This window comes from Patiria miniata, unplaced genomic scaffold (genome assembly GCF_015706575.1).
Source record: "Patiria miniata isolate m_02_andy unplaced genomic scaffold, ASM1570657v1 HiC_scaffold_7, whole genome shotgun sequence".
NCBI lineage: Eukaryota > Metazoa > Echinodermata > Asteroidea > Valvatida > Asterinidae > Patiria > Patiria miniata.
Genome location: NW_024037074.1, coordinates 7,445,438 through 7,470,309, shown reverse-complemented (window position 1 = coordinate 7,470,309; position 24,872 = coordinate 7,445,438). Strand labels below are relative to the sequence as shown.

General features: G+C 41.2%; 2 protein-coding genes across 3 annotated transcripts; one reads left to right on the top strand and one right to left on the bottom strand.

The window, feature by feature from the left end:
- Positions 1 to 3,425: 3,425 nt before the first annotated feature.
- Positions 3,426 to 6,876, top strand: LOC119745287 (histamine N-methyltransferase-like). Its single transcript, XM_038221535.1, has 4 exons — positions 3,426 to 3,549; positions 3,672 to 3,890; positions 4,652 to 4,969; positions 5,224 to 6,876. The coding sequence occupies exons 1-4, from the start codon at positions 3,474 to 3,476 to the stop codon at positions 5,574 to 5,576; spliced, it is 966 nt and encodes a 321-aa protein (XP_038077463.1). The 5' UTR covers positions 3,426 to 3,473; the 3' UTR covers positions 5,577 to 6,876.
- Positions 5,944 to 24,797, bottom strand: LOC119745286. 2 transcript variants are annotated; one of them, XM_038221533.1, is made up of 17 exons: positions 24,590 to 24,797; positions 23,400 to 23,630; positions 22,308 to 22,472; positions 21,996 to 22,112; positions 21,318 to 21,545; positions 21,155 to 21,196; positions 20,695 to 20,973; positions 19,430 to 19,684; positions 18,112 to 18,645; positions 17,505 to 17,771; positions 15,965 to 16,171; positions 14,637 to 14,744; positions 12,856 to 13,038; positions 11,612 to 11,847; positions 9,973 to 10,354; positions 8,668 to 8,860; positions 5,944 to 8,350 (listed from the first exon to the last, which is right to left on the bottom strand). In XM_038221533.1, the coding sequence occupies exons 2-17, from the start codon at positions 23,610 to 23,612 to the stop codon at positions 7,509 to 7,511; spliced, it is 4,251 nt and encodes a 1,416-aa protein (XP_038077461.1). In that variant the 5' UTR covers positions 23,613 to 23,630; positions 24,590 to 24,797; the 3' UTR covers positions 5,944 to 7,508. The 2 variants fall into 2 exon arrangements, with proteins under 2 accessions (XP_038077461.1, XP_038077462.1); XM_038221534.1 differs by having other exon boundaries at positions 23,400 to 23,620.
- Positions 24,798 to 24,872: the final 75 nt, after the last annotated feature.

The following is a 24,872-nucleotide window of genomic DNA, read 5'->3' as shown; positions in this document are numbered from 1 at the left end:
GAATATCTCAAAAAGTCAATGGTCAACCCACCCAAAATTGAAAAGAAAATGAAAGATGACATGTTGATCATCATTTTTCTGTGCAGCTTGAATACCTGTGAGAGTTCTGAGTATTTTTAAATGAATTTTGAAGTATGGACATTTAGCACTAGTGTCTATGGGATTTTTTTTGCAGGCGCGCAACCTGGAGTAAACAGGTTGAGGTTCAGGTTTATTTTCCATACTATAAGGCAAGTAAAATACAAGGGAAAACACTTTAACAGAACTTAAAATAATAGTATGGGGAGATCAGACAAGAAGCCGAAGCTTGTACTAGGTCTTCCCCTTCACACAAAATACATATACATGTAGTTATAATAATTCATGATTAATATAAATAATAATTAATAAACATTATTACATTAAATTAATCAATTCATGCTGACCTAACAAAACCAATAAATGCATGTACTAAATTACCATCCTTAACTTACAGTGTGTTATTTATGTCGTTAATTTTCAATTAAAGTAATAATTATTCCTACAAATTTCCATTAGGGAGACACGTTAGCGTAGAAATTTCGATATTAGGGAGACACGGGCTTAATAGGGAGACACCTAGGTGTCTCCCTATTGGCGCAGCCCCCCTTTAGAGGAAAAATTTTGTTGTCGAAATTAGGTTATATTTGTTGCTCGTGGTCTAATTAGTAAAAATACCGAAATTTGTGGAAAAAGGACAAGGGAATATTGGGTTAGGGCACATTTAATTCGGAAATTTTTTGTGCACAAGTCTATGGGAAAGTCTCCCTATTACCCCATTGCCGGTAATTATTATTCTCTTAATTACATCAACCGCAGAGAAGATTTTGTTTTCTTTTATAAATACCGCGTTCCGAAGTCAGTGGGCAGGAAGATCGACTTTGTTCCAAAGGAGGAGTCCCTGGAGTATATCAGTTGAAAGGTGTAGGGATGCTCTAACTTAATGTCGTAATTATGAATATTAGTGTTCGTCCCTTACCCCCAAAACCTGATTTTATATTCAAAGGTAGTGTATCTTTTTCAGACTTGAATGTTCAAGTCTGCCCGGACTAGACTGTACTTTATCAACTAAATCAATCAAGGCAAATTGAGTCGAATATTTGGCCCTGAAGCCATATTGAGATTGTGACAGTATGTTAGATTTAGCGACACTATGTTAATACTGTTATAATAGTCAGTAGTTTCCTTCTCACAATTACATAAGACACATTTGTTATCTGCCACCCTGTTCATCGTCATAAGAACATCCTTAGTTGGAATAATCCTGTTTTTAATACGATACCAAAAAATCCTTACCGTCATGATTCATTATGCTGTTTCATGCGTTAACCTTCGTTCCAGTCTATACATGAAGAGGACTCGAAATGTTAGGTTTCTGCTGCCATGAGGTATGTGCCTTTCTAAGAGTAACGTCTTCGATAACCATACTAAAATAAGTATCTTGGACTTTCATCTGAGAGACCGGATGATGATCGTCATTTTTGTCCAGTCATTTTGACATCAAAAAGTTACTGAAATGGTTGTTATTATAGTTACACCTGTACGTTAAGGAGACATTGTGTCGTCATTAATTATACCTTAAAATGTCACAGTTCCTATTTAGAGGCAAAATGTTAGCGTCGCAAATAGGCTATAGATCGGTTGCTCGTTGCCCAAAACATAAAATTATCAACATTCGTGGTAGGATCACTTAAAGCTATAGTCCATCATTTGCAGCCATCCGAAAAGTAACTGGCGTAATTATTGTTGAAAAACAAACTTAGTTGAAAGATAGTAAGGGAACTAAACTCCCTGTGAAATTATTCTTTCTGGGAAGCTCTCATTTTGAAGTAATCAACGAAAGAAGGTATTTCCAACGGTGATTCTTAAGAAGCACCGTAGGAAAATTTAAATTAGTAGTTCGTTTTGTTATTCAGCGCAGCACGCGCAAGTATTGGAACGACGCACACTCGTGCGCGGTTGTTATAATTCGTCGGATCAGTGCGCGACGTCGCGTAAAGCTGCAATTCAAAACATGATTCAGTAACTTTTGATTTGAAATTGAGATCTTAGAATGCTGTTTTTCTCGGAATGTACAGCTGAAGCTTAGCTGAAACTTTATCAGGTTAGTTGCTTAGTATCCTTTATTAGATTTTGAACTCTTTTGTTGCTTCAGACGAACAAAATGCACAAATTACAAATGATGGACTATAGCTTTAAAGATAAAATTGGGGTTAGGAGACATTAAGTATGTACAGTTTTGTTTCGTTTTTATAAAAATGGGGAATGATAAGAAAAAATTACAATGTTGTCCTTAAAATCAATTTTGTTTCACTAAAATTATAGAACAGAGCTGGAACGGCTATTCTTTGAAGCAAACCTGGCACATAAATGAGAAACTTTAGGGTGGTTTGAAAATATATATATATATAAAAAATTAAGAAAAGTGCCAAACAAAAAGAACAGAAAATTAGTAAACTTGATATAACAATCAAATTTGAATGTTGATATCAGTTGTCAAATGAACATATAGCAATTTCAGATACATTTATAGATGAATAGTAGTGTAAACTTTTATTTCGCTGATTTCAGAAAAAACACAGAAATTTAGCCTTTAATGTGAAATCATTCTTTTCCTACCACTTTTTGAAATCTTAGTTTTACGCCTAAAAATGTGACACACCAGCTAAAATTTCACAGAAACAATAATGAGCTTTATATGTTTGTTTTATTTAATCTCTTAAAAAAATATATCTAAATTTGGGTTAGATTGTTGGTCTTTTGTTCAATTGCAAGATGTGCCCCCTTTTTAATGAAAACAATTGTGACACGCCCCCAAAGGAAAGCAAAAGTTTATGATTTGGCATGTGAACATTCTGTTCAACCCCGTTCACTAAACTGGATGGGAAAAAAACACACCAAGATTGCCCGTTACAGCTAGATTTTCTGTTAACACCATTTGCTCCCCCCACTTTTATAACCTGTGCCCCACCCCCGAAAGAGGCAAAATTCCGGAATGTTTTTATTCTCGTGATGTAGCACTTGGGTGAGCTGTCCAAATGCGCAAAAGAAAAGTGAAATTATGTGAATGTATTTTTGGGGGTTTTTTTTTGGTGCGCGCGAAGTCCCCCACTTTTTGATGTTATGGGACCGCACAAAAGTGGGTCAGAAACAAATTGCATCAAGTGGTGTGAACTTGTTATGGTATCCTGAGAGTTACAAATATATTGTACCCAAAATACATATGGGCACCCCACAAGCCCACTGACTATTAGCTTGCACATACGTCGTATTATTCATTCGGTGGCATTGATAGCGTATAGGTTTGGGTTGCCACCTTTGTACTGTATATCTTTTGCTTGCTCTATATAAAAAAAAAAGGCGACGTTTTGGTGTATACAACACGGCACAACAGTGATAAGGTCAAAGTGACTGTTCATGAAAGACAGAATCTCGTTCAGACAATATAGGTTCATATGAGTTGCGGGGTATTCTGCAATTTTCTATATGCATCAGTACTTTTCAGTTCGCAGTTTCTGTACAGGGGTGAAGGTAAGTTCAAGGCCTCGTTATTTAAAGAACAGGTTTATGCTGAAGCGGCGCCTGCATGGAACTCCGCATTTTGTGAAGAAAGAGTCGACATTAATTTTGTGGTATCTGTTGCAATTTGACAGGTGGAATCAAAAAGATGGAATCGAAGCACCTGCCTCGTCTCTTCCAAGACCAGCACCGCTTCGACGCGGCGTACAAAATCTACCACGCGCATTGGGACATGCTAGGTGTCTATTCTAAATGGGTGGACAGAGTTTTTGATGAAGCGGTGGTGCGATCGATCCAGGCCAAACTAGACGAGAAAGAAGAGCTACGGGTCCTGGGAGTGGGCAGCGGAGCTGGTGGGTATTAGATAGTCACTGAAAATTAAGTATTATGCCTTGCTGGACCTTACAAAAATGGTAATGATGATGCCGTGTACCGCTGAGTACCACTCGCATCCGAGTACTTTGACCCTTGAGAGCGAGTACATCAGGTACCCGAGTCCACGTAGCCGGCCTACTTGAACCTTCGAGTACAAATTTTGTGAGCCCACTTGGACCTCCGAGTACGATTACTTTATGGAGGAGTCAAGTGAAAACTGAATTTCCAGTCATGAGTGGAAATTAATGAAACTACCAATGCAGCAACATGGCCTATATGAATGGCATGGGCTATTTTTGAGCCATACATAAAACCGAGCATGTGCGTCCAAGTGAGGAGAATTAATTTATTGAAAACTAATTACTCGATAATTCCCCGAGTCCTAACGATCGAGTACGCATACGTTGATGACATGATGGAGTGCGATATCGAATATAGTCGAGCCCAAGTACTAATTGCCGAGTACGAGTACTCCGAGTATTTTGTTATTCGAGTGCGAGTACGAGTATTCTCATAAAGTACGTCAGTACCGAGTACGAGTACTATAGTACTTGCACTAAATTAAAATTATTGTTAATTTTATTCGCGTGAAGTTGAAAGATCATTTTAGTAGGCCCACGTGTATGTAGTTTCTACGTACGTCACTTGAATCAGCTCAAAATAAGTAGGCCTACATTCTACGTTCAACTGCGTCATTCACTTACAGTATATCTTTCAACTTTCATGGTTTCTGTTTAAGGTGAGCCAGACTATATGATGTTGGAGAAAGTCACGAAGCGATTCCTGCGCATCAACAACCGTGTAGTTGAGCCCACTCCATTACTCCTAGACCAGTACAGGGCATTGGCTCAATCCAAGGCCCACGAACTACAAGGTGTAATGTGTGACTGGCGGCAGCAGACGATCGAGCAATACGAAAAGGCGGGAGATTTGACCAAGTTTCATTTCATCAGTGCGGTGCAGAGCTTATATTACGTCGACAACCCGGAGAGCACGTTGATGTACATGTACGAGCGCTTAGAGCCTGGTGGGGTCATGTTGGTAGCAATCATATCAGGTATTTTATTCACACATTTTCGAGAAAAACAAATTAAAGTCACAAAAACCCCTCAATTTTGTATCAATCTGAAAGGGTGGTCAGTTTTAGAATCTGATTAAAGTCTCCAAATTCGACTACAAGTCACACGGCATGCTTCATCCAAATTACAAAAAATAACTGCAATAAGTTTGGAGCACCCTATTATAGTATTAATTATTATCGAAGAATATTATTCAACCCCTTATTTTGGTATAAAAATCGACATTTTACAGAGGACAGCGGATGTGTGCGCTATTGGAATCACTTTCCATCTCTTCATGACCAATCATTTACTGTTGTCAACTCTGCCATCATTCGAAGCTGGCTGGACCGCCGAGGCATCCTGTACACTCGGTACAACCAACCCGCTCCTTTCGACATCACCGATTGCTTCGACCAAGCCTCAGAAGAAGGCAGCCTGCTGCTGGATTCCCTCACCATGGTCTTGAATTTCAGGAAGACGGCGCCTGAGGATCTTCAGACGTCGCTGCTGGATTATTTTGCCAACGAGAAAAAGGATGGAGGCAAAGTATTCATTGACGCTGACTGGGATGCTATTGTTGTGAGCAAACCCCTGACCCAGTAGGTTTTAACAGCTTCCACAATCAAGATGAAAATATCCTCATCCTGAGAGCCAAATTGTCTTATTTCCCCCGATTTCTTAATTGTTTTAACCCCCCCCCCCCAATATACTACATGTACTTTCCGTGTTTGCTAGAGGGTAAGCAGAGGTACAGGACAGTGCTCAATAAAATAACCGTTCTCTTTTGATGAGATCATAGTTTTGAGCAGCACAATGTCCTTTGGTTTTGTCGTTCCCTTTGAAATTCCTTCGAAAGTACACATTTCCTGGAAAATCAGTGATATCTTATTCATCCATGGTGATACCTATAGATTCTGGCTTTTACTGTTGAAAAAAAAATGCGAGAATTCAGCGTTTTGGTATTCATGTATAGATTTGTAAATGCTTTATTCACAATTATTGATACCACACAATTCTTTGATATTTCTAATTTCAAAACATTTAAGAAAATAAAAAATACAGATCTAAATCGAATACTCTGTGCTTATCATTCTCTGCAGCAACATTTACTAATAAGTGACACAGAAATATAAACACAGAGGACATACCGCCAGTATTCTAAAATTTCCGGAAACTTTGACATCCAATAATATAACTACAATTTATTGCAATAGCTATCGGTAAAATGTTTTATATGGTTTATCGTCCAAATGAAAAAGTACTAAGTATATATATTTTTTGATATCCTACAATATCTCATTTACTTTCGAAGTCACAAAATAATCTTTTATTCTTAAATTATACTGGGCTTCAGTTAATGCCCTTACTTATTTAATCTGGCATATGTAAATATTGGGACAATGTGATTAAAAATATTGTGTATTTGCCTTGCGTATAATCTCTGTTCAAGGACAAAATGAAATGAATACATGATTTGGGAAAAAAATGGTAAGATGGTTCTGCATATCACTACTACATGAAATTAATTATTCTGTCAATCGTTTAAAGATATAGTCCTTTAATGCCACATAAAGAATTCTAAAGCATTTTAGTATAGGACATGTCAATAAATAGCTTATAGATCATTTATCACTGGCTAAATTATGTTAAGATTGTAAACCGTGAAATCTTTTTAATGCTATATATACTTTATTTTTAATATATTTCAAAACTCAACATTTAAAAAGATCAACACTTAAAAAATTATGGCATGAAATAAGTAATTTCTAACTGGCCATCACTTTACTATAACAAGACGCTTTTAATGTTAAGCCATACTGCTTTGTTATAAATGTTTAAATCAAAATCCATTATTTAACTCATCACAAGTTGGAGGGACACCTTTCATCTTTTGCAAAAAAAATATAGACTTTTAAAAGCTGTGACACGGATAAAAACAAAAGTGCTAATTGGCCTCCTAAAGACTCCTTCAACTAGAGACTTGTAGTGACTTCAGAACATATTTCAAACACGCTTGATTATTCACGTCTTAAAAGAAAGCTAGCCGAAACACAGGATGAAAACACTGCATTTAATCGTCACTTTGAAATGTACAATTGATACTATAATTTTACTGCAACACACTTGAACACACCTATTCTCAAATTTGTATCCTTGTGGAGACATTTCTTTGTTCTCGTGTAGTAAAGTGTTCAATTTTGAAAGTGAAGTTTCAAAATGCTCTTATTTTAACCAGAATTAGTTTCCTTGGCTGAAATTTGGACTTGATATCCCTTTTCTAAAACTCTTCCATTTGCGACAAATCAACCCACCTTGGAAATTCCTAGTTTTTGAGTAAAACCCATATATCTATTTCGTGAAAACCTTGTGGAGACCTATTCATCTATAGAAATTGCCCTGTGGAGACCTTTACAATGTTTTGTTCCCTATTGTGTGTGTGTGTCTCCACAAGGATACGAATTTGTAGTCAGAAGCACTCGAACACAACAACTAAGTTAATCTTCAAGCTCAATAGGAAACTTTTGTAGCTTTGTCTCAGACTTTTCTGATGAGGTAATGGAACAGCGGTGTCGGAGGAATGCGGGGGTCGTTGGATTCTCTTCCTACGATAGAGAATCGGTAGTATCCATATCCTTGCAGAGGGAGGATGTAAGTGACACTCTGTCCTTCAAATTGTGGGCGGACTCGGGATGAGGAGTTGAACGGGGCTTGTCCGCCGTAGAAGATCAATTCGTGAGCAGCGCTCAGCTTTAATGACAGCCCCATGACGATTTGGACGCTGCTGTCGGGTGTCACAATGTAAGGGTCTGGGTGGGTGAAGGCTGACATCCCGAGGGACTGGCAGGCTGCAGTTGGACCCCACTGGTCACCCCTATTTAGTAATGGAATGGCCGAGACTGTCCTGACACATGTACATACAAGTAGGTAGCTGCACACGTGGACGGGGGTGTTCATTCCGGGGTACTGGGCGAAGACGTGCAACCCGTATCGCCCAACTTTCGGCGGCGAGACTAAAAAGATCAGTTTGTCGCCAACTTCTCGTTGCATGCTGAACACCGATAACTGCTCAGGCTTTATGCCCCAAGATGTCAAGGTGTGGGTGAAGCGAAGGTCCTCCTGTGTCGACTCGAAACAAACCTCAATATCTGCGGCATCCTGGGGCATGATCACGGCCGTCCGGTGGGTCAAGGGTGTCAGTCCAACGTTCATGACCCCGATCGGACCCCAGTGGTCGGCAGGAGATGACGGAAGCGGAAGCTGGTCACTACAGGGGGCGTTATTGTGAACCAAGAAACGACAGATTTCTGTCTCGGTCTCCAGGTTAATTTCTCCGTCGAGGTACTGGCGTTTCGCATACAGAGTGAGATAATAGTCACCTACAGCACAAAGTAAAGAAACAATAGTATGATTGAGGTTCAGGCCTGGTAACATTGGACTAGGATCAAACCAACAAGCAAGCAACTTACAGATAAACAAATGGGCAAGATTGAATGACGATCCATGGTATTTGGAAAAGAAAAGAAAAATCTGAACAAAAACTGAAGGCTTTTCCGCAACAACGCAGAAAAGCTAACCAGCATATAAAGAAATTAAAAACAAATCACAAAGCTACACCATAAGTACACCTATAAAAGAAAAACAAAATGCCCAAACAAACAAATCAAATGCAACCGACAAACTATGACCAACTGACCTGGTTCCGGGATGCGGATGTAACAAGCCATGATATTCTCCGCAATCTGATGGATGAAATCAAACTGGTCGTAAGGTACCCCAGCTCTACTGAACTCTCTCCCTCCCTGCACGGTGGACAGACGGGAGGACAGGATCAGGCCTGGGGGGCACTGGACTCGGATGTCCAACTCACCGTTTGGACAGCCTATCACCTGGATAAAATAACATATAAAAAGGAGTTTTAACTAGTTGGGCAATTCCATGGTTACTCACGTTACGAAAATGTAACGTGAGTAATCGATTTTGTGCGTCTTGTTTATCATACATAACACATTTTTCTGGATGTCATCTTTGGTGCTTAGGTAGGTCTAGGTCTACTCTATCTACCATGGGGATAACAGTTATTAAACCTTTTCAGTAAGGTTATTACAGCCCAGGGAAACTAGTACATCAAAAATGTAAGCCAAAAATGGCATCCAGACAGCAAGTCAAGACGTCGGCTCAAATGTCATTTGGGATTGTTTTAATTCCGACTAATTGAGACAATTAACTCTGTACTCTGTTAATTAAAGGGTCATTACGACCTGAAATCCCTGAAAGCTTAATGTTTTGGATTGTTTACTCATCTATTTCAAAGGTCTGGTTGAAAGGAAACTACCGTTCCAGAGAAAAGGAAAAAAACAAATGAAGTTTGCATCTGACACGGCAGACATTTTGTGGCATACGCAAATTGTCCATCAAATTTACGGTACACGTTGTGTGTGTACTTAACTGACAACACTCATTTTTCAAAATTATTTTGGTACAAATAACAACTTTGGCAGTCACAAATCAACCACTAGAGTAGTTGACCAATTGTCCTCAATTGAATTTGTTCATTACTTGAGAAATCTGAGTTGCGAGATCTGAAGATGTCGACATAACCTTGGACATACATAGTTGGTACAAAAACTGACAATGGTCAGTTTGATGATAGATGAAACTTAAGCCCTTTTCACACTAGAGCCTCTCAACCCGGGTCGAACTCAACCCTGGACGAACCCAGTACCGCCCCGTGTTGAGTTTTGATTTTTCAACCCTGCGTTCAACACTTGTTTCATGCAAATCAAGCTTATCATGCTCAGTTACTACTGTTTTGAACCCTAGCAAGACTTTCAACCTGGCTTGAAAATCTCAACCCTGGTCTGGAGCAGGGTTGAGTTCAACCCGGGGCGAAATCAATCTCAGGGTTGACGCAGGGTTGAAATTTTTTAAGTGTGAAACGATGGATGTTTTCAACCCTGCGTCAACCCTGCATCAACCCCCATATTTACGAACAACTTACTGCTGATTTGTGGCTGAGAAGTTCAAAGCCAAACTTGAAGAAGTCCGGTTTGAGTGGGACACAAGCGTTGAAATCCTGCAACGAGAACTGCTGGTTCAGCAACTGCCAGGCGGGGTCGTTTGGAAAGTGACTCCGGATGATCACGTCGGGATCGGCCAGGAAGTAATGCTCGTCGTATTCGAATCGGAAGGGGTCAAAGGCCACGGAGCCCTGGATGTGAGACACTCCCCAGTTGCAGTCGATGAAGTGCCAGTAGCCATCGATACGGACAGCGTTCCAGGTGTGCTGGTAGGGTGGGTCGCTGGGCGTGATGTACTGGCCGGGGTTGTAGCCTTTGTTCTTGGCACAGCCGTTGATTTCCACACAGCGGAGGCCGACAAATCTGAGGTAAGATTGACAATCGTAAAAGGATGTTGAACTGGAGACATGTCCTCATATCATACGTGCATGTGAGGACAGGCAAAAACTTTAAAGTTTCTGAAATGTGGTTTGAGAAAGCTGCCTTCCCTGCTGTCTGTTTGAAGAAAATTCCAGTTGAAACCAGTTCAATTGGAAATTGGTGACTGGTTTTGAACTGGTTTCACTGGTTTCAAACTGGTTTAAAACCAGTTAAACCAGTTTGTACCAGTTTAAACACCAGTTAAATCAGTTCAAAACCAGTCACCAATTTCCAGTATAACTGCTACCAGTTGAAACCAGTTGAACTGGAACCAAAGTAAGATGAGATTTGAAAGTTTGCATGGTGGAAAGATACTAAGACAAGATAAGCTTGCGGTAGCACCAGGTGAATAAATCTCTTTTGTGAGCATTCTCCTGACGACGGGCAGAGCATACTGTTCGAAACGTGAGTCCCTCCGGTTCTTTTCAGAACCACACATACTCACAAAAGAGATTTATTCACATGGTGCTACCGCAAACTTATCTTGTATTTGAACTGGAACCAGTTGAAACCAGTTGAACTGGTACCAGTTGAAACCAGTTGAATCAGTTGAACTCGTTTTAACTGGAATTTTCACCTAGGAATTGGAATGCCGTGCATTTTTTTAATGCATGTTGCTATTCATATGACTATTGAGTTTAAACTCTATAGGATGTTTGTTTACTACATGTAAGGTCATGTCAAAAGTGGGTACTTTGGTATTTACCAACTACAACTTCTTGAATTTCTCAAAAGCATCAATATGAAAGTGGCATATACATGCTTTGCATTCAGCGGCCATCTTTGAGGCATTTTTTTAAATTCAGGAATAATGTATACACAAGGGGTCTACCCATGTGTATCCAGTGGACCAAAATTAAAAAAAGTAAAGTCTGTCACGAGTTAATGGGGCCCATCAGGCCGGCGTTTATCTCCAGTTTCAGCAGCATGAAACGACCAATATATTTATGCTCCCCCTGGATGGGATGCTAGTCCATCGCAGGTTACTCCCCAGCTAATGCCGGTACCCATTTATACTCCTGGGTGGAGAGAGGCAAGTGGGGTGAAGAGGCTTGCCCAAGGACACAACATATGACAAGCAGCTGGATGCGAACCCCTGACCCTCTGATCATGAGTCGTGAAGCCTAACCACAAGGCCAAACTCCCAGTGGACCAAAATCACACACTCCAAACATGTTAGCGACGTATAAGAGACTTTACCTGCACATGCGCATGAACAGTGTAGAGAACGTAATCTTCTTGTGGTACAACCCTTTCAGCACACCGAGTGGCGTGTCATCGATGATGTCATTGAGGTCCATCTCGTCGCAGTTCTGCGCCGTGATCCATCGGCAGATCAGCCGGACTTTCTCTAGCTCCGTGCCGCCGATACTGACCAGCTCGTTGACCAGGGAGGAGAAGGTGGGCTGGGTGACCAGACTGACCGTCTGTGCAAGCTAGCAACAGGCCAACACGGAGAAGATTAACATCTTCATTTCTTTCATTCAAACTTTAAAAAAAATGTGTTGTATTGCCATCGTTTAGTATGTGACCAAATCCCTTATAAAAAATTAGTACTAAGAACATTTGTCATCTGATTATTTGCTAATTTTTTTATGCATATTCGCCCTGAACAAGGCTTAAAGCCACTCCAGGTAGACACTGGCATACACCACCATCTTTTTCTCACAAAAATTTGGTTATAAGTGGTCAGAAATTGCCTCAGATCGCACCACAAAGCATCTAGAATTCAACCAATTTTTGGGGCCCTTAAGCGGGCCCCGAGCACAATTGCCGTAAATGGTAGGACCCACTTTTTGGGGGACCAAACTTTTTTTTGCCCCCCCCCCAAAAAAATTGTGCTCTGGACCCCCCCCCCCCCCCCCCTTGCCAGTTTTCAAAACCAGGCAATTTCTAGCTTTCGGTCTTACATATGTATAAAGTAAGATAGATTCAAAATTCATCCAAAGAAAACAAGAAGAAATATTGGACAAGAGTTGGATGTGATGATGATTCTCTTCATTTTTGTTGCACCTGCTGAAACCCATTTTCCTGATTTTGAAAACACCTTGATTTGCCACGGGGCATCAAATAGAAGACCGCATCCAAATTAAGTGACTATGACTTGCATTAACACATGCACCTATTTAAGCGGCTGAAGCCACTTTCCATAGACCTGGGCCCAATTTCACGGCGCTGCTTAGCACAAAAATTTGCTTAGCACTAAAAAAGTCTGGCTTATAAAAGCAGGTTAACGGCCAAAACCCCATGTGATTTTCAATGCTAAGCAAACAACAGCTGAATACTAATCACGAGAAATCTACATCACGTGGAGCTTTGGCTGGTAACCTGCTTTTATAAGCCAGCCTTTTTTTGTGCTAAGCAAATTTTTGTGCTTAGTTGCTGCTAGCCGTAGCCACATCATTTGGAAGCAGCCTTATAATCCACAACGTTCGCAAGTCTACCTTGATGGCGTGAGCATCCAGGGTCCTGAAGATGTCCGGGTTGGTGTACAGCTCTCTCTTTCTCTTGACTGGATACTCCTCCTTGAGAGGCACCACGACGAGGGAGGTGGACTGAGTAGGCGTGGTCCAGAGCTGGGTCACCTCGTTGGGAATCGCAACGGCATCCGTATCTAATTCATCCACCTTGATACAAATGAATCGATAAAGTGAGGCTCAGGTTCAAATTAGCCATCCAACCCTAGCAGTCTTTGTAGTGAAGTGGTCGAGTCATCGACAGGAGGTCATGGCTTCGAGTCCTGCCGCGCCTCAGAAAGCCTGTTGAAATGTTTTCCCAAGTTGTCAAAAAATCATTTATTGTGGACTAATTCAGAGTTGTAACGAGTCACTGATTTTTGTGACTCGAGTCGAGTCGAGTCATTTTAAAGAAGTGACTCGAGTCGAGTCGAGTCATTAGGTCAACAAGGTCGAGTCGAGTCGAGTCGAGTCACAGAGTGTGGTCGAGTCGAGTCGAGTCGAGTCACAAATATTTGAACACTAAATTACAATAAAAAGCAACAAACACAAGAGAGAAAGAATACAAGGCACCAGTCTATTACGGAAATCCAAAGACATAAAGTATGCTGTATGGTACCCAACCAACAGTTTCCATTGCTAGCTCACGTCACAGATAAGAAGATGTGAAACTTCGGTCTTGTAACTGGTTTGGCTTCGGGTCTAGATTTTGTTGTTCGCTGATCGCTGACAACGTTAAAACCTAATTGCATTATACAAAACTGTTTCTGATTATTTAAAGGTGGGCCCGTCCGTATCCATTTTTGTGTGTGAAATCGGGACATGAATTTAGCCAGCGTTTCACCAAGAACTTCAAAATCGCCCGAAACCAATGATGAAACCACGGATTGAGAAATGCGTTTTAAGTCTGGTTCCGGGTTTAGCATTACATGCTATAGAACCACAAGGTGGGAGTCCGCGACACGGTGTATGTTTGTTGTTTCATTATGGAGGAAGGAAACAGACTGCCGCTGTATATAAACGTACATTATTCGCGAACATTAACGTGACGTGAACAAAAACTGGCAACGCGAACGGCGCAGCGTAAGTCATTGCAAATATTTTTCGCAAGTAAGCTTTGCTTTTATTTTGGGACTCGAGTCTTATTAGCCTTCCTCGAGTCGAGTCGAGTCATTCTGATGAGGGACTCGAGTCGAGTCGAGTCATTTGCTCGCAGTGACTCGAGTCGAGTCGAGTCATTTACCCGTCGGGACTCGAGTCGAGTCGAGTCGCCAAAAAATGTGACTCGAGTCGGACTCGAGTCGAGTCATTGACTCGAGTCATTACAACTCTGTGGACTATCGTGATATGAGTATTACAAGCATGATTGTAAATCTATTTATAAATTTGGGCTTCCTGGCACAAAGTTCAGTAGATGTGTCGATATCTCAAACACTGGACTAAATTTTCACAGGTATTGTGGAATTTGAGGTAGGTGATTTTTTTATTGGTTTTGCTGTTGACCAACTTAATTTCATGAACACATATGTACTCAAGCTCTGTAAACAAGAGCTTGCAGGAAAACATGTACAAGCTTGCACTGTGGGAATGAAAACCCATGACCTCCTGCTTACTATACAGATGTCTCACCTCTAGACCACCAAGCTTGGCAGGGTCGACCGGCTGGCCAGGTTCATCATGCAAAATGGGTGATACATTTTAAGGTTTAAAATTCGGTTATTATTATCTCTACATTTTTATTCTTGTAAGGTAAGATTGAATAGATGTACCCCTTCGTCAGAGTCGTACATGTCTTCTTGGGTCTCGGCGAGCTGAGTTGCCACAACTGCTACACCAGACGCCTTCTGACCTCGCTCTATTCTCTTGGCCTCAAGCACCTTCCAAAACCAATCAAGAAACAGGAAAACAATATATAAGAGAACCCGGTAATTGAGGTATGGGAAATTTCAAAGTTGATACAGTTCAATTTCTCCGAACCTTAGAAAGTTTAAAATGGGGCCAGAAATTACTTTGAGCCAGCTGAGTAAGCCTTGGCCTGATAGGGCAGGGTGGCATGGGTGGCTGGTGCGTAAAGCGATCGCCTCTCACCAATATGGCCCGGGTTTGAATCCCGGCTCAGACCATGTGAGTAGAGTTGTTTGTTGATTCTCTCCTGCGCCACGAGGGTTTTTCTCTGGTTTTTCTCCCGCAAAAATCAACAGTTTCGATATGTGGCTGTGCTCCGTGGTCATACATGGGTGGTAAGGCGGCTGCCTAAGGCACCTTTACATGCCTGCGGCTCAACCATGTTGTAGCTGATCCTTCGCAATTTAGCTTCTCAGCTGCGAGTAAGGATGAGCAGCCCCCAAAATCTTTTCTTTTTATCAGTCTATTAACTTGAGATTTCACTTGTGATTTATCTTGTGATTGAATCAGTTACAAATCTGTTCTTTGATGAGTTTTGATCTACGGTAGAGAAGTGCACTCTGAATCATTTACGGGTGAGACGTACACTGCATGCATACAACATGTCTCTCCTTGGTGTCCCCCGAGTTGGCCACACTGTGTAATCTACAGTACCTCCAGCATTCTCCTGCATATATAATAAACTATGGGCAAGTTTGAGCAAGGATCAGTGGTTAACTAGTGCTTGGTTCATGACGTACCTAGCGCATGCGCACTCAAGTTGAAGTGTGAACGACTCTAGTCGAACTATTGTCATGTCAACGACCGTCAAAAAATGGCGGTCGCACAATTATTCAACACTTGTTGTTTCTCTTTATTTACACAATAAACAGTGATTGTGTATAGTTTAGGACATCTTACATAATCGCCAATATTACTGTACAATGGTGACACAAGTGACAAAATCGAAAACTAACATTTATGTTTCGTTATTTTTGCCATTTTTGTTGATGGTCCCCTCTGCACTATGCTATGAAAATTGCTATTGATAACCAGCTATAAATCATGGCATGACCAGCCGCGGTAGGCTGGTCCTGAATAGTTGACTAGGGTAGTCAAGCATCGTCGACTAGACAGACTTCGGGCTAACTTAGTCGAACTATGGTTAACAATAGTTCTTGCGCGAACTTGGCCTAGGAGGACCTATACTTACCTGGCGCATGCGTTCTCTCTCCCTGTCCAATTTACTCTGGAATATCCCCATATTCTTCTCATGCTCCTCAATCATCTTCTTGTATTCAGACTCCGACACCTTGCCCTTGCGACTGTTGATATTGGACCGGATGTCGCTGTCATAGCGTGAAATGTCCTCCTGCAGATTGGACAGGTCTGCTTCGGTGTTGTGAGATTCACTGTCCTCCTGAAGAAAAAAATGGGTTTCAATGACGATCTCATGATCTCAGAGTATGATCTCAGAGTAACAATTATAGAAATCATCGATCAAATGACTTCTGTAGAATCTAATAGATCTTGAGCTTAGAGAAATGGCATTCCCCCATACCAACACTAGTAACCACTCTAAGGCCAAAAAAAAAAGTCTCCGGTTTCTGGTATGGAGCTTGCCCAAAAAGTGGTGCGGCGACGCGGCTTTTTTTTTTTTTTAACCTGTTTTTTTTTTTTTTTGGCTTCAAATGTCTGCTGATGACTGCAAATGGTGCCCGACTTAACTTATTGCAAATATATGGGAGTCCAGAGAGGCCACATAAAGCTTATTCTCGATCATAACCCCATCTAAAAACACGTTAAAATTGTGCAGCAGCAGGATTCCAGTCAAACCAGTGAGTTTGGCGGTTTTGAGACATCATCTTGTATTGAAAAAAAAACTTTTTCATTTTGCCGACACGCATGGCTGCGGCGACGCGCGCACATACCAGAAACTGGAGACTTTTTTTTGGGCCTAATTGTTGGATTCTATAAATTTTGCACGTATAATTGCTTTCTCAATGTGATAAATGCTCACGTCATAAATACGTGAAGTCATAAATACGTGAAGTCATAAATACGTGAGACAGTTTACCAATTCCTATTGGTCGAGTTGGTCGAGAGCCCGTCATGTGGGTGGTTTTAAACCGCCGGTAAAGCACTGCTGCGTTCTGCGCCACATCGGGCAGTATGCAACGCGCACCCCAATTTCCATTTACATTTTTAGCACTACTCGCATGAGGTACATACCATAGACATGGCCAGAGGGGTGTTTCACAAAATATGAAGTAAAAATCATTGGAAATTTGTTTATTTTGACTTTTGAATTTTTTTCTGAAAGGTATTTCGGTGAGGGTCATTATCCACGTCCAGGCCCCTAGCCAGTTTTAAACATACTTGTTTAAAACCGGCCAAGCACATATTTTATTCCCTTATGAATAATCACAAGTAATTTTAAAATTGCACGATCAGCCAACTTAAGTGGAGCTGCCAACAAGCACAACAATTGGCTTGGTTCAGATATTGTATGCTAAGTACAATTGGGTTCCAGTCAAAATTGCATACAATGTATACAATGTATACAATGTATCAAATGTATACAATGTTTACAGTGTATACAATGTATACAAGGTATACAGTGTATACAATGTATACAGTGTATACAATGTATACAGTGCATACAATGTATACAGTGTATACAATCTATACAATGTATACAATGTATACAACGTATACTACTTGTCACTGCTTCCAAGCCACATTTTGCTTACCAGTTTTGCCATGAGTCTCATTCTCTCCTCCTCCTCGGCCTTCCACTGCGACTTCCGTCGCTGTCTTGCCGACAGCTTGTCCGAGAAGTTCCTCTTCTGTCTCTCCATGGCCATGGATAGTCTTCCCTTCAGCCGCTCCATGTCGCGCTCGTGCTGGGCTAGGAGTCGCTGGTACTCCGCATCGGACATCTCTGATTTTCTCTTGGTGACCTCATTGGCGAAGGTCGCCTCTTTCTGAAGGATCTCCTGCTCCAGTTTGGAAACTTCCTGAGAATTCAAGAAGATTTGGGGCAGTTAGGGAAAACTTCTTAGAAGACGTACCTCATGGATTTTATGTTAAGTTAAACCAAAAAGGCTGCGTTGGATTTGAATTCATTTTTTTCTTTCTAGTAATGAGACTACTCTGCAGACCTGCAGAGAAGATGTTGACGAAATCTTCAGTCTTACATTGGGAAGAAAACTTGAGAAAATCTACAGAATAAGCCGGGAGGAATTAAACCCACATCACATGTCAGCCTTGGTGGATTCAATCCCGGGTCACAGAGCTGACAGGTAACACTGCGTCCACCTGACCCTCCTTTTGAGACCACACTTGTTCTAATCCTACCTGAGATTTGTCCGCATTCCGCTCCTTAGCACTTGGTTGCCTGAACCTCCTCGCCTCCAACTTATCCTTCAACCTTTTGTCCATCCTCTCTCTCTCAGCAGCCAGCATCACCGCAAGCTCCTCTTGCTCCTTCTTGTGCTCCTCCATGAGACGCTTGTACTCCTTGTCCGACATCTTGGATTTCTTGGCTTTCATCTCCTCCTTGAACTTGGCATCGTTGAGGTCAAGGGTGAGCTGGAGCTGCTTGATGTCTTCGGCGGAGAGCGACGGTGATTCCTCATCTTGCTCCTTGTTGCCCTTCCTCCTCCTGGCCTCCAGTTTATCCATCAGCACCCGCCTCATCCGTTCCTTCTCCGCATCCAGTTGCTCCTGAAGGAGATCCATCTCGCGTTTGTGCTCATCGATGAGTCGCTGGGTATCGTCTGCAGACATCGTTCCTTTCGCATCCTTCGATCGCTTCTTGAAGTCCATGGCCTTCTGGTTCAGGGCAAGCTGCAGATCCTTGACCTCATCCGCTGATAAGGGGTCACTGACCTGTACAGGATGCATTAACCATAGTAAACAAAGACATGAGTGTATTCATTGGGACTGGACCGGCAATATATAGGGTGATAATAATTTTAGGGACCATATTGTCAATTTAAGAAAAGGACTGAAAATTGGGCAATGGGTGTAAAAGATGCATTTCTCTCAATACTGAAAATGTGTTTCTTTGATACTCAAAAGGTCTGAATTCCGACAAAAGTCTGAAAAATCTTATGCCTGATAATTGCTAACGGGGAGACTTGTAGCTGTGCTGTGATCGAGCCAATCATAAGTCATGCTACAAGTGAGGTCACGAGAAAGCGGGGACGACAATGAGAAAGGAATGTCTGAATTGTAATATAGCTAAAGAGGCATATAGGATCATTTGCATTTATCCCAGAAGTAACCTACTGAGTTATTATCCAAAAGCTACTTGGATTAAAGATCGTACTGGTACTAAACACCCCGTGAAATTATTCTGTCTGGCTTGCTGTCATTTAGAAGAAATCAAGAAATGTAGGTGATTTCCGACGATCAGTCAATTGCCTGGTTTTTGCGAATAACGAGTGCAACAGACGAATCGTGTTTCGTGATGAAAAGGTTGTGCATGGTTTTTTTCCACTATTTTCTCGAAAAGTGTAATATCCACTGAGCTGAAACGCCAACAGGTTAGGTTTTGAGCATTCCTTTTTGGATGTTTAAGTGGTGTTATTATTGGAAACGAACCAACTGTTTGAAAAGCAAATGATCCTGAACGATTTGAATAGTTTTGGAAAGATTTTATGTTCCTGACCTCCACATTCCCCTTCTTGCCCTTCAGTTCTCTCCTAGCAGCGAGCTTATCCAACAGCGACTGTCGCTGTCTCTCTCGCTGCAGGTCCAGTTTCTGCTGCAGCTTGTTCAGCTCCTCCTTGTGCACAGCAATCAGTTTCTTGTACTCCTCTTCCGACAGCTGTGATTTCTTGTCTCGTAGCTCGGCCTCAAATTGGACCTGGCGACGTTTCAGGTCCGCTTCTAGCTGCTGGATCTCCTCAGGCGACATTACTTGCTGGATGCATTAAAAACCAAAATACAATAGTTATACTGAATAAAGAAACAAACCTAACTTTCAGAATGGTATTGGAAAGTCGTGTCGAACTAAATCTTTCCTAAGATCTGCACTGAATACATGAAAGTTCGACGTTTGGAGCAACGTACTGCACAAGACTACACTGCACATGCAGTCAATTGGATCAACTCCAAAATGTCCCGATTTCAGACATTGTTTTTATTCAAAGAAAACGAATGCATATGTGACGAGTGTAAAAATACCCCCCCCCCCCCGCCCATTATTTTTTTGGTTTATCCCTATTGGGTTTGACTCTTTAGGCTATTTATATTCAAATTAGCTGAGCGCCCTCAACGTCAGGTTTCGGGCACTCCTTGCTGCGTCATTCACTCATTGTCGAAGACCAGCTAACATTGTCTTGTCATTTTCTGTCTTCGCCAATACAGAATAAATTTGTTGCCGATATCTACTCAAGAACATTGTCCGGTTCCTCATTTTAAAAGTGCCACACATAAAATTTGAATGTATAAAACAAAAGTCTTTTTCAGTCAACGTTAGTCTTTCTTTATGCTTTTGGATTTGGTGTTATTTTGGAATTCCATTCTGATATGGGTATAAGAATCCATAAGTAGGAGGCTGAGGGTTCGAACCCCACCTGAGCAAGCTAGATTGTAAATATATTTTCTCACAAATTCTTAAACAGCACTGAGTATAAGTTTATAACATTGACCCTAACCCATTCTACGAGCCTTCCTCACTCTTGCAAAATCCAACACCATAAGGTAACGTAACACCCAAACTGTTGGACTCTGTAATGGTGGTATGCCTGACCCATGTAAAGCATAATCAGTTTACTAGTGCAGTCCTCACTCCAACAGAATCTAACAAACATGCAGATGGATTTTGAAGGGTTGGGGTGGTTAGGGTTAAGACGGTGATGGGGAAAAGTTAATAGTGCAACTAATTCGGCTCCTTGGCCAAACCACTCTGAAGTGACATTCCTTGCCTACCTGATCAATCCACCCCTCTCCAAGTTGCTTTCTCCGCCTCCGCTCTTCCAGTTTATCAGCCAAAGATTGCTTCTGTCGGTCCGTCTCTCTGTCTAATCTCCGTCGCAATTTCTCCATCTCGGCCTTGTGCTGAGCAACGAGTCGCTGGTATTCCGCCTCTGATAGCTGCTCCCCCTTCAGTTTCATCTCGCGCTCAAAGGCGGCGTTTCTCTGCTGAATCTCATTTTCAACATTTTCAACGTCATCGATGGCCCCATTGTTGCTTGAGGTTATGCCAGCCTACCAATATTCAGACAATTTTGATGATACATATAATTAATAAGTTCAAAAATAAATGGATAACAAATTTTTAGCGCCTCAAGTAATCCAATTTGATAATCTTCGGACTCTTTTTCACAAGGTTTTCACAAATATTTTCACTGAAATGTTTTTTTATTTCAAGTTTTCCGGTTTCACTTACCTTGTTTTCATGTTCAACTTCTTTTTTGCTTTCTTCAATTTCCTGAAAGTAAAAATGGGAAAATAATTTACTCTCAAAATGAAAAAATAAGTTGTAACTGAATTCACAAAGCAGGCTTTAGTATAAGCAGAGATCTGTGTTGTTAAGTGAAAATGAAATCTACCTTCTCTTTGGCAATCCTCTCTCGTTCCTTTTTCTCGGCCTGTCTTGCTTTGCGTCTCTGCTGACGCTTCGCAACTTTTGACTCCAGCGTGTACTTCTGTCGTTCTCGTTCTTTATCGCGTAGCATCGCCATGAGCTCCGCCTCCTGCTTGTGATTGGCTATCATCTGCTCGTACTCCTGCTGTGTGAGCTGAGTGCGTTTCTCCTGCAGAGCTTGCTTTAAACGAGCCTGGGCGGAAAATTCACAGATTCAAATATATGAGTGCAATCTTGGACCAAAGTGTAGCTTGAAACTCTGCAAGCAGATATGATGTCCCTGAGCAAGATTCTTTACTACAATAATCTAAACACTGCCTCAATATCTCTGTACAAAATCAGCGAACTCACATGCTGTAATCCAGTCTACAAAGTGTACCCTGGAACTGTGCCAGAGGATACGGTACATCTGTCCTTGAGCAGGCTACTCTACTGCAATAATCCAAACACTGCCTCAAATCTCAGATACAGAGTCAGAGAATGGCCAGTGGTTTTTGTCTGAATGACCTCTGAGGCTGGGTCAACTTCATTAAATGTTTACATTTATTGTCAACTTGACAACTAGTCACAATTTGAAGTTCAGAATCATGAACGTGTATTGCCTAAGAAAGATCAAAAAGAACTGTTTACAACGAGGGCTCACCTTGCGCTCTTGAGCGCCCTCGCTAAAAGTCGGCTTGTTCTCTTTTGCGTCCAGATCGTGAATCACTTCGTCCCAATCCTCGTCATCACTGTAGTGGTTGCTTGATTGACTGGTGTCCTGCATGTAAATAAGTATTAACTTGTAAGGGTTACCAACTTCAGCATTGGGCTAAGAACTACAGCCATAAAACAAATCCTCCATTTAGGAGGATTTGACTGCTGATCTTGTTAAAAACAAGTCTGCTTTTAAGAAGTTCGATTTGAATCTTAAAACACTGCACAAAAAATTACATTTCTCATTGTCATTTCTCACCTGACTGAGCTGAATCTGGAATGACTGGCCAATGTGTTCCGATTGGTTGCCATTAGGGTCGTTGTCATCGTCATCTGCGATCATCTCAATGTTGGTGACTGTCATCTGTGCAGCGTTGGTCAGATGGGAGGCGAAGTCACTGTCCCCTTGGGTCACGTCAAAAGTCTGTGGAATAATAAGCAAAAGTTGTGGTTTAAAGGTAGAGTCCATCATTTGCAGCCATCCGAAAAGTAACTGGCGTAATTATTGTTGAAAAACACACTTGGTTGAAAGATAGTAAGGGGACTAAACTCCCTGTGAAATTATTCTTTCTGGGAAGCTGTCATTTTGAAGTAATCAACGAAAGAAGGCATTTCCAACGGTGATTCTTAAGAAGCACCGTAGGAAAATTTAAATTAGTAGTTCGTTTTGTTATTCAGCGAAGCGCGCACAAGTATTCGAACGATGCACACGCGCGCGCGGTTGTTATAATTCGTCGGATCAGTGCGCGACGTCGCGTATAGTTGCAATTCAAAACAATTCAAAACATGATTCAGCAACTTTTGATTTGAAATTGAGATCTTAGAATGCTGTTTTTTCTCGGAATGTACAGCTGAAGCTTAGCTGAAACTTCATCAGGTTAGTTGCTCAGTATGCTTCATTAGATTTTGAACTCTTTTGTTGCTTCAAACGAACAAAATGCAAAAATTACAAATGATGGACTGTAGCTTTAATATCATTGTATGCACACGTATGAACTATTTGCTCAAGTAAACTCTCAGCTGTAATGAAGACAGTAGGGATGTAGTCGAGTCTTTCACAAGTCCCTGCAAGTCCATCACAAGTCCTCCAGTCCCAATTCAACTCACTAGCTCTTCAACCGAGCTTAGACAAAGGCATTCCTTTGTTATTGTTCATCCACTGTTACTTGTGACTGGACTTGTGATTGATTTGTGATGGACTTGTGATGGACTTGACTACATGCGTCCCTGGAAGAGAGAGTTAAGCAGAACTCTTGGACACAAGTACTGCCTGTGCTCAAGAAAAGACGATACGGGTTCACTGCACCTCTGAAATCAATAATTTAAAAAAAAAATTTTGGATCCAACTCACCCCGAGACTTTGACTGCCCATTTGCAAGCTGAACTTGTTGGAAGCCACCTGCTTGACCGTGGCCGGCCCCGACATTTGACCTCCGACCTTCTCATTGTCCTTGAGGTTGACCTGACCTTTGATCTTTACTGGCTGAGACTGGCCGGGCACGACTACTTCTGCAGCCACAACCACTTTGCCTTTGGCTTTGGTCTTGGACGACCCTGATCCCATGGCTAGGACTGAAATTAACTACAAATCATGTCAATATTAAATTCTGATTACAAATTCCTATTTGACAGACTGATGAACAGTTATGAACAACCAAATGATCAAACCTCCATATAGCCTACAAATAATAGTTTCCTTTTAATTTAGAGTCTAGATCAAGCAGGAAGTATTTCCTAACAAAATTGGAAATGTTACTCAGTCCCATATTCATGTCTTATCATCATTTTTGCAATGAATGACCTTCATTGAGATGATAGGCCTATATGAAGAAAAAAGTGGCGTCAGGTTGCAACATTTCTTCCCGGGATAAATCGCTTTGGGCTTGGCAAAGACTGTGTAGCTGTATCGATTTGTTACGTTTCGCTAGAGGGTGTTCTTTTTGGTCCACCTAGGAGCTCTTTTGGAAAAAATGTTGCAACCTGATGCCACTTTTTTTCTTCATAGGCCCTATATCCTCAATGAAGGTCGTTTATCATGTTCATTGCAAAAATGATGATAAGACATGAATCTGGGACTGAGAAAACATTTCAGATTTTGTTGGGAAATACTTAGAAAATTTTCTTGACTCTCCATAGACTTTGTACACAATTGCGGAAGTGGCGTCAGATTGCTACAAGTACATTTTTTCCGCTCTTTCTATAATGACGTAGTTTACGTATTCTTCCACCTCGTTTTCGAATTTTCTGAATTCGACAACAACTACGCTAGAACTAAGTTAACTTTAGAAGTTTTAAAATGTGGGGTTTGTTCTTACTCATCAATTAAAACCATCGACAATTTACCCAAAGGTGATTAAAATACTTTCTCAAACCACAATAATAATTTTTCTTCATTTGTTTTCTAACTTTTGGCCAATTTTAACGGGGATTGGACGATTCCCAGTTACAATTTGTTTTATTCCCAAACATCAATATCACCGACGCCATTGAACATGTTGAACGATCGTCTTAATAATTTTAGGATTTTTTTGGAAAGCTCACCTTTTCATTTACAGCCCGATATAACCATCTAGTGAAAATCAATTCGGGAGTGTCACGAACTTCAACCCCTTAAAATCATGAGTTTGACACAAAATGTAATTAATGATTAACTAACTTGACTAAATCATGTAATGATAAAAAAAAAGATAATCATCGGACGGGTTTGTCTGGCATTTTACTGCGCAGTGGCATTTTTGGGTCAGGTGGCCATAGCAATTACACATACATTCAGGTGCCTTGTTCGAACCAGCTTATTTTAACAGTAAGAATACAGGGAACCAGT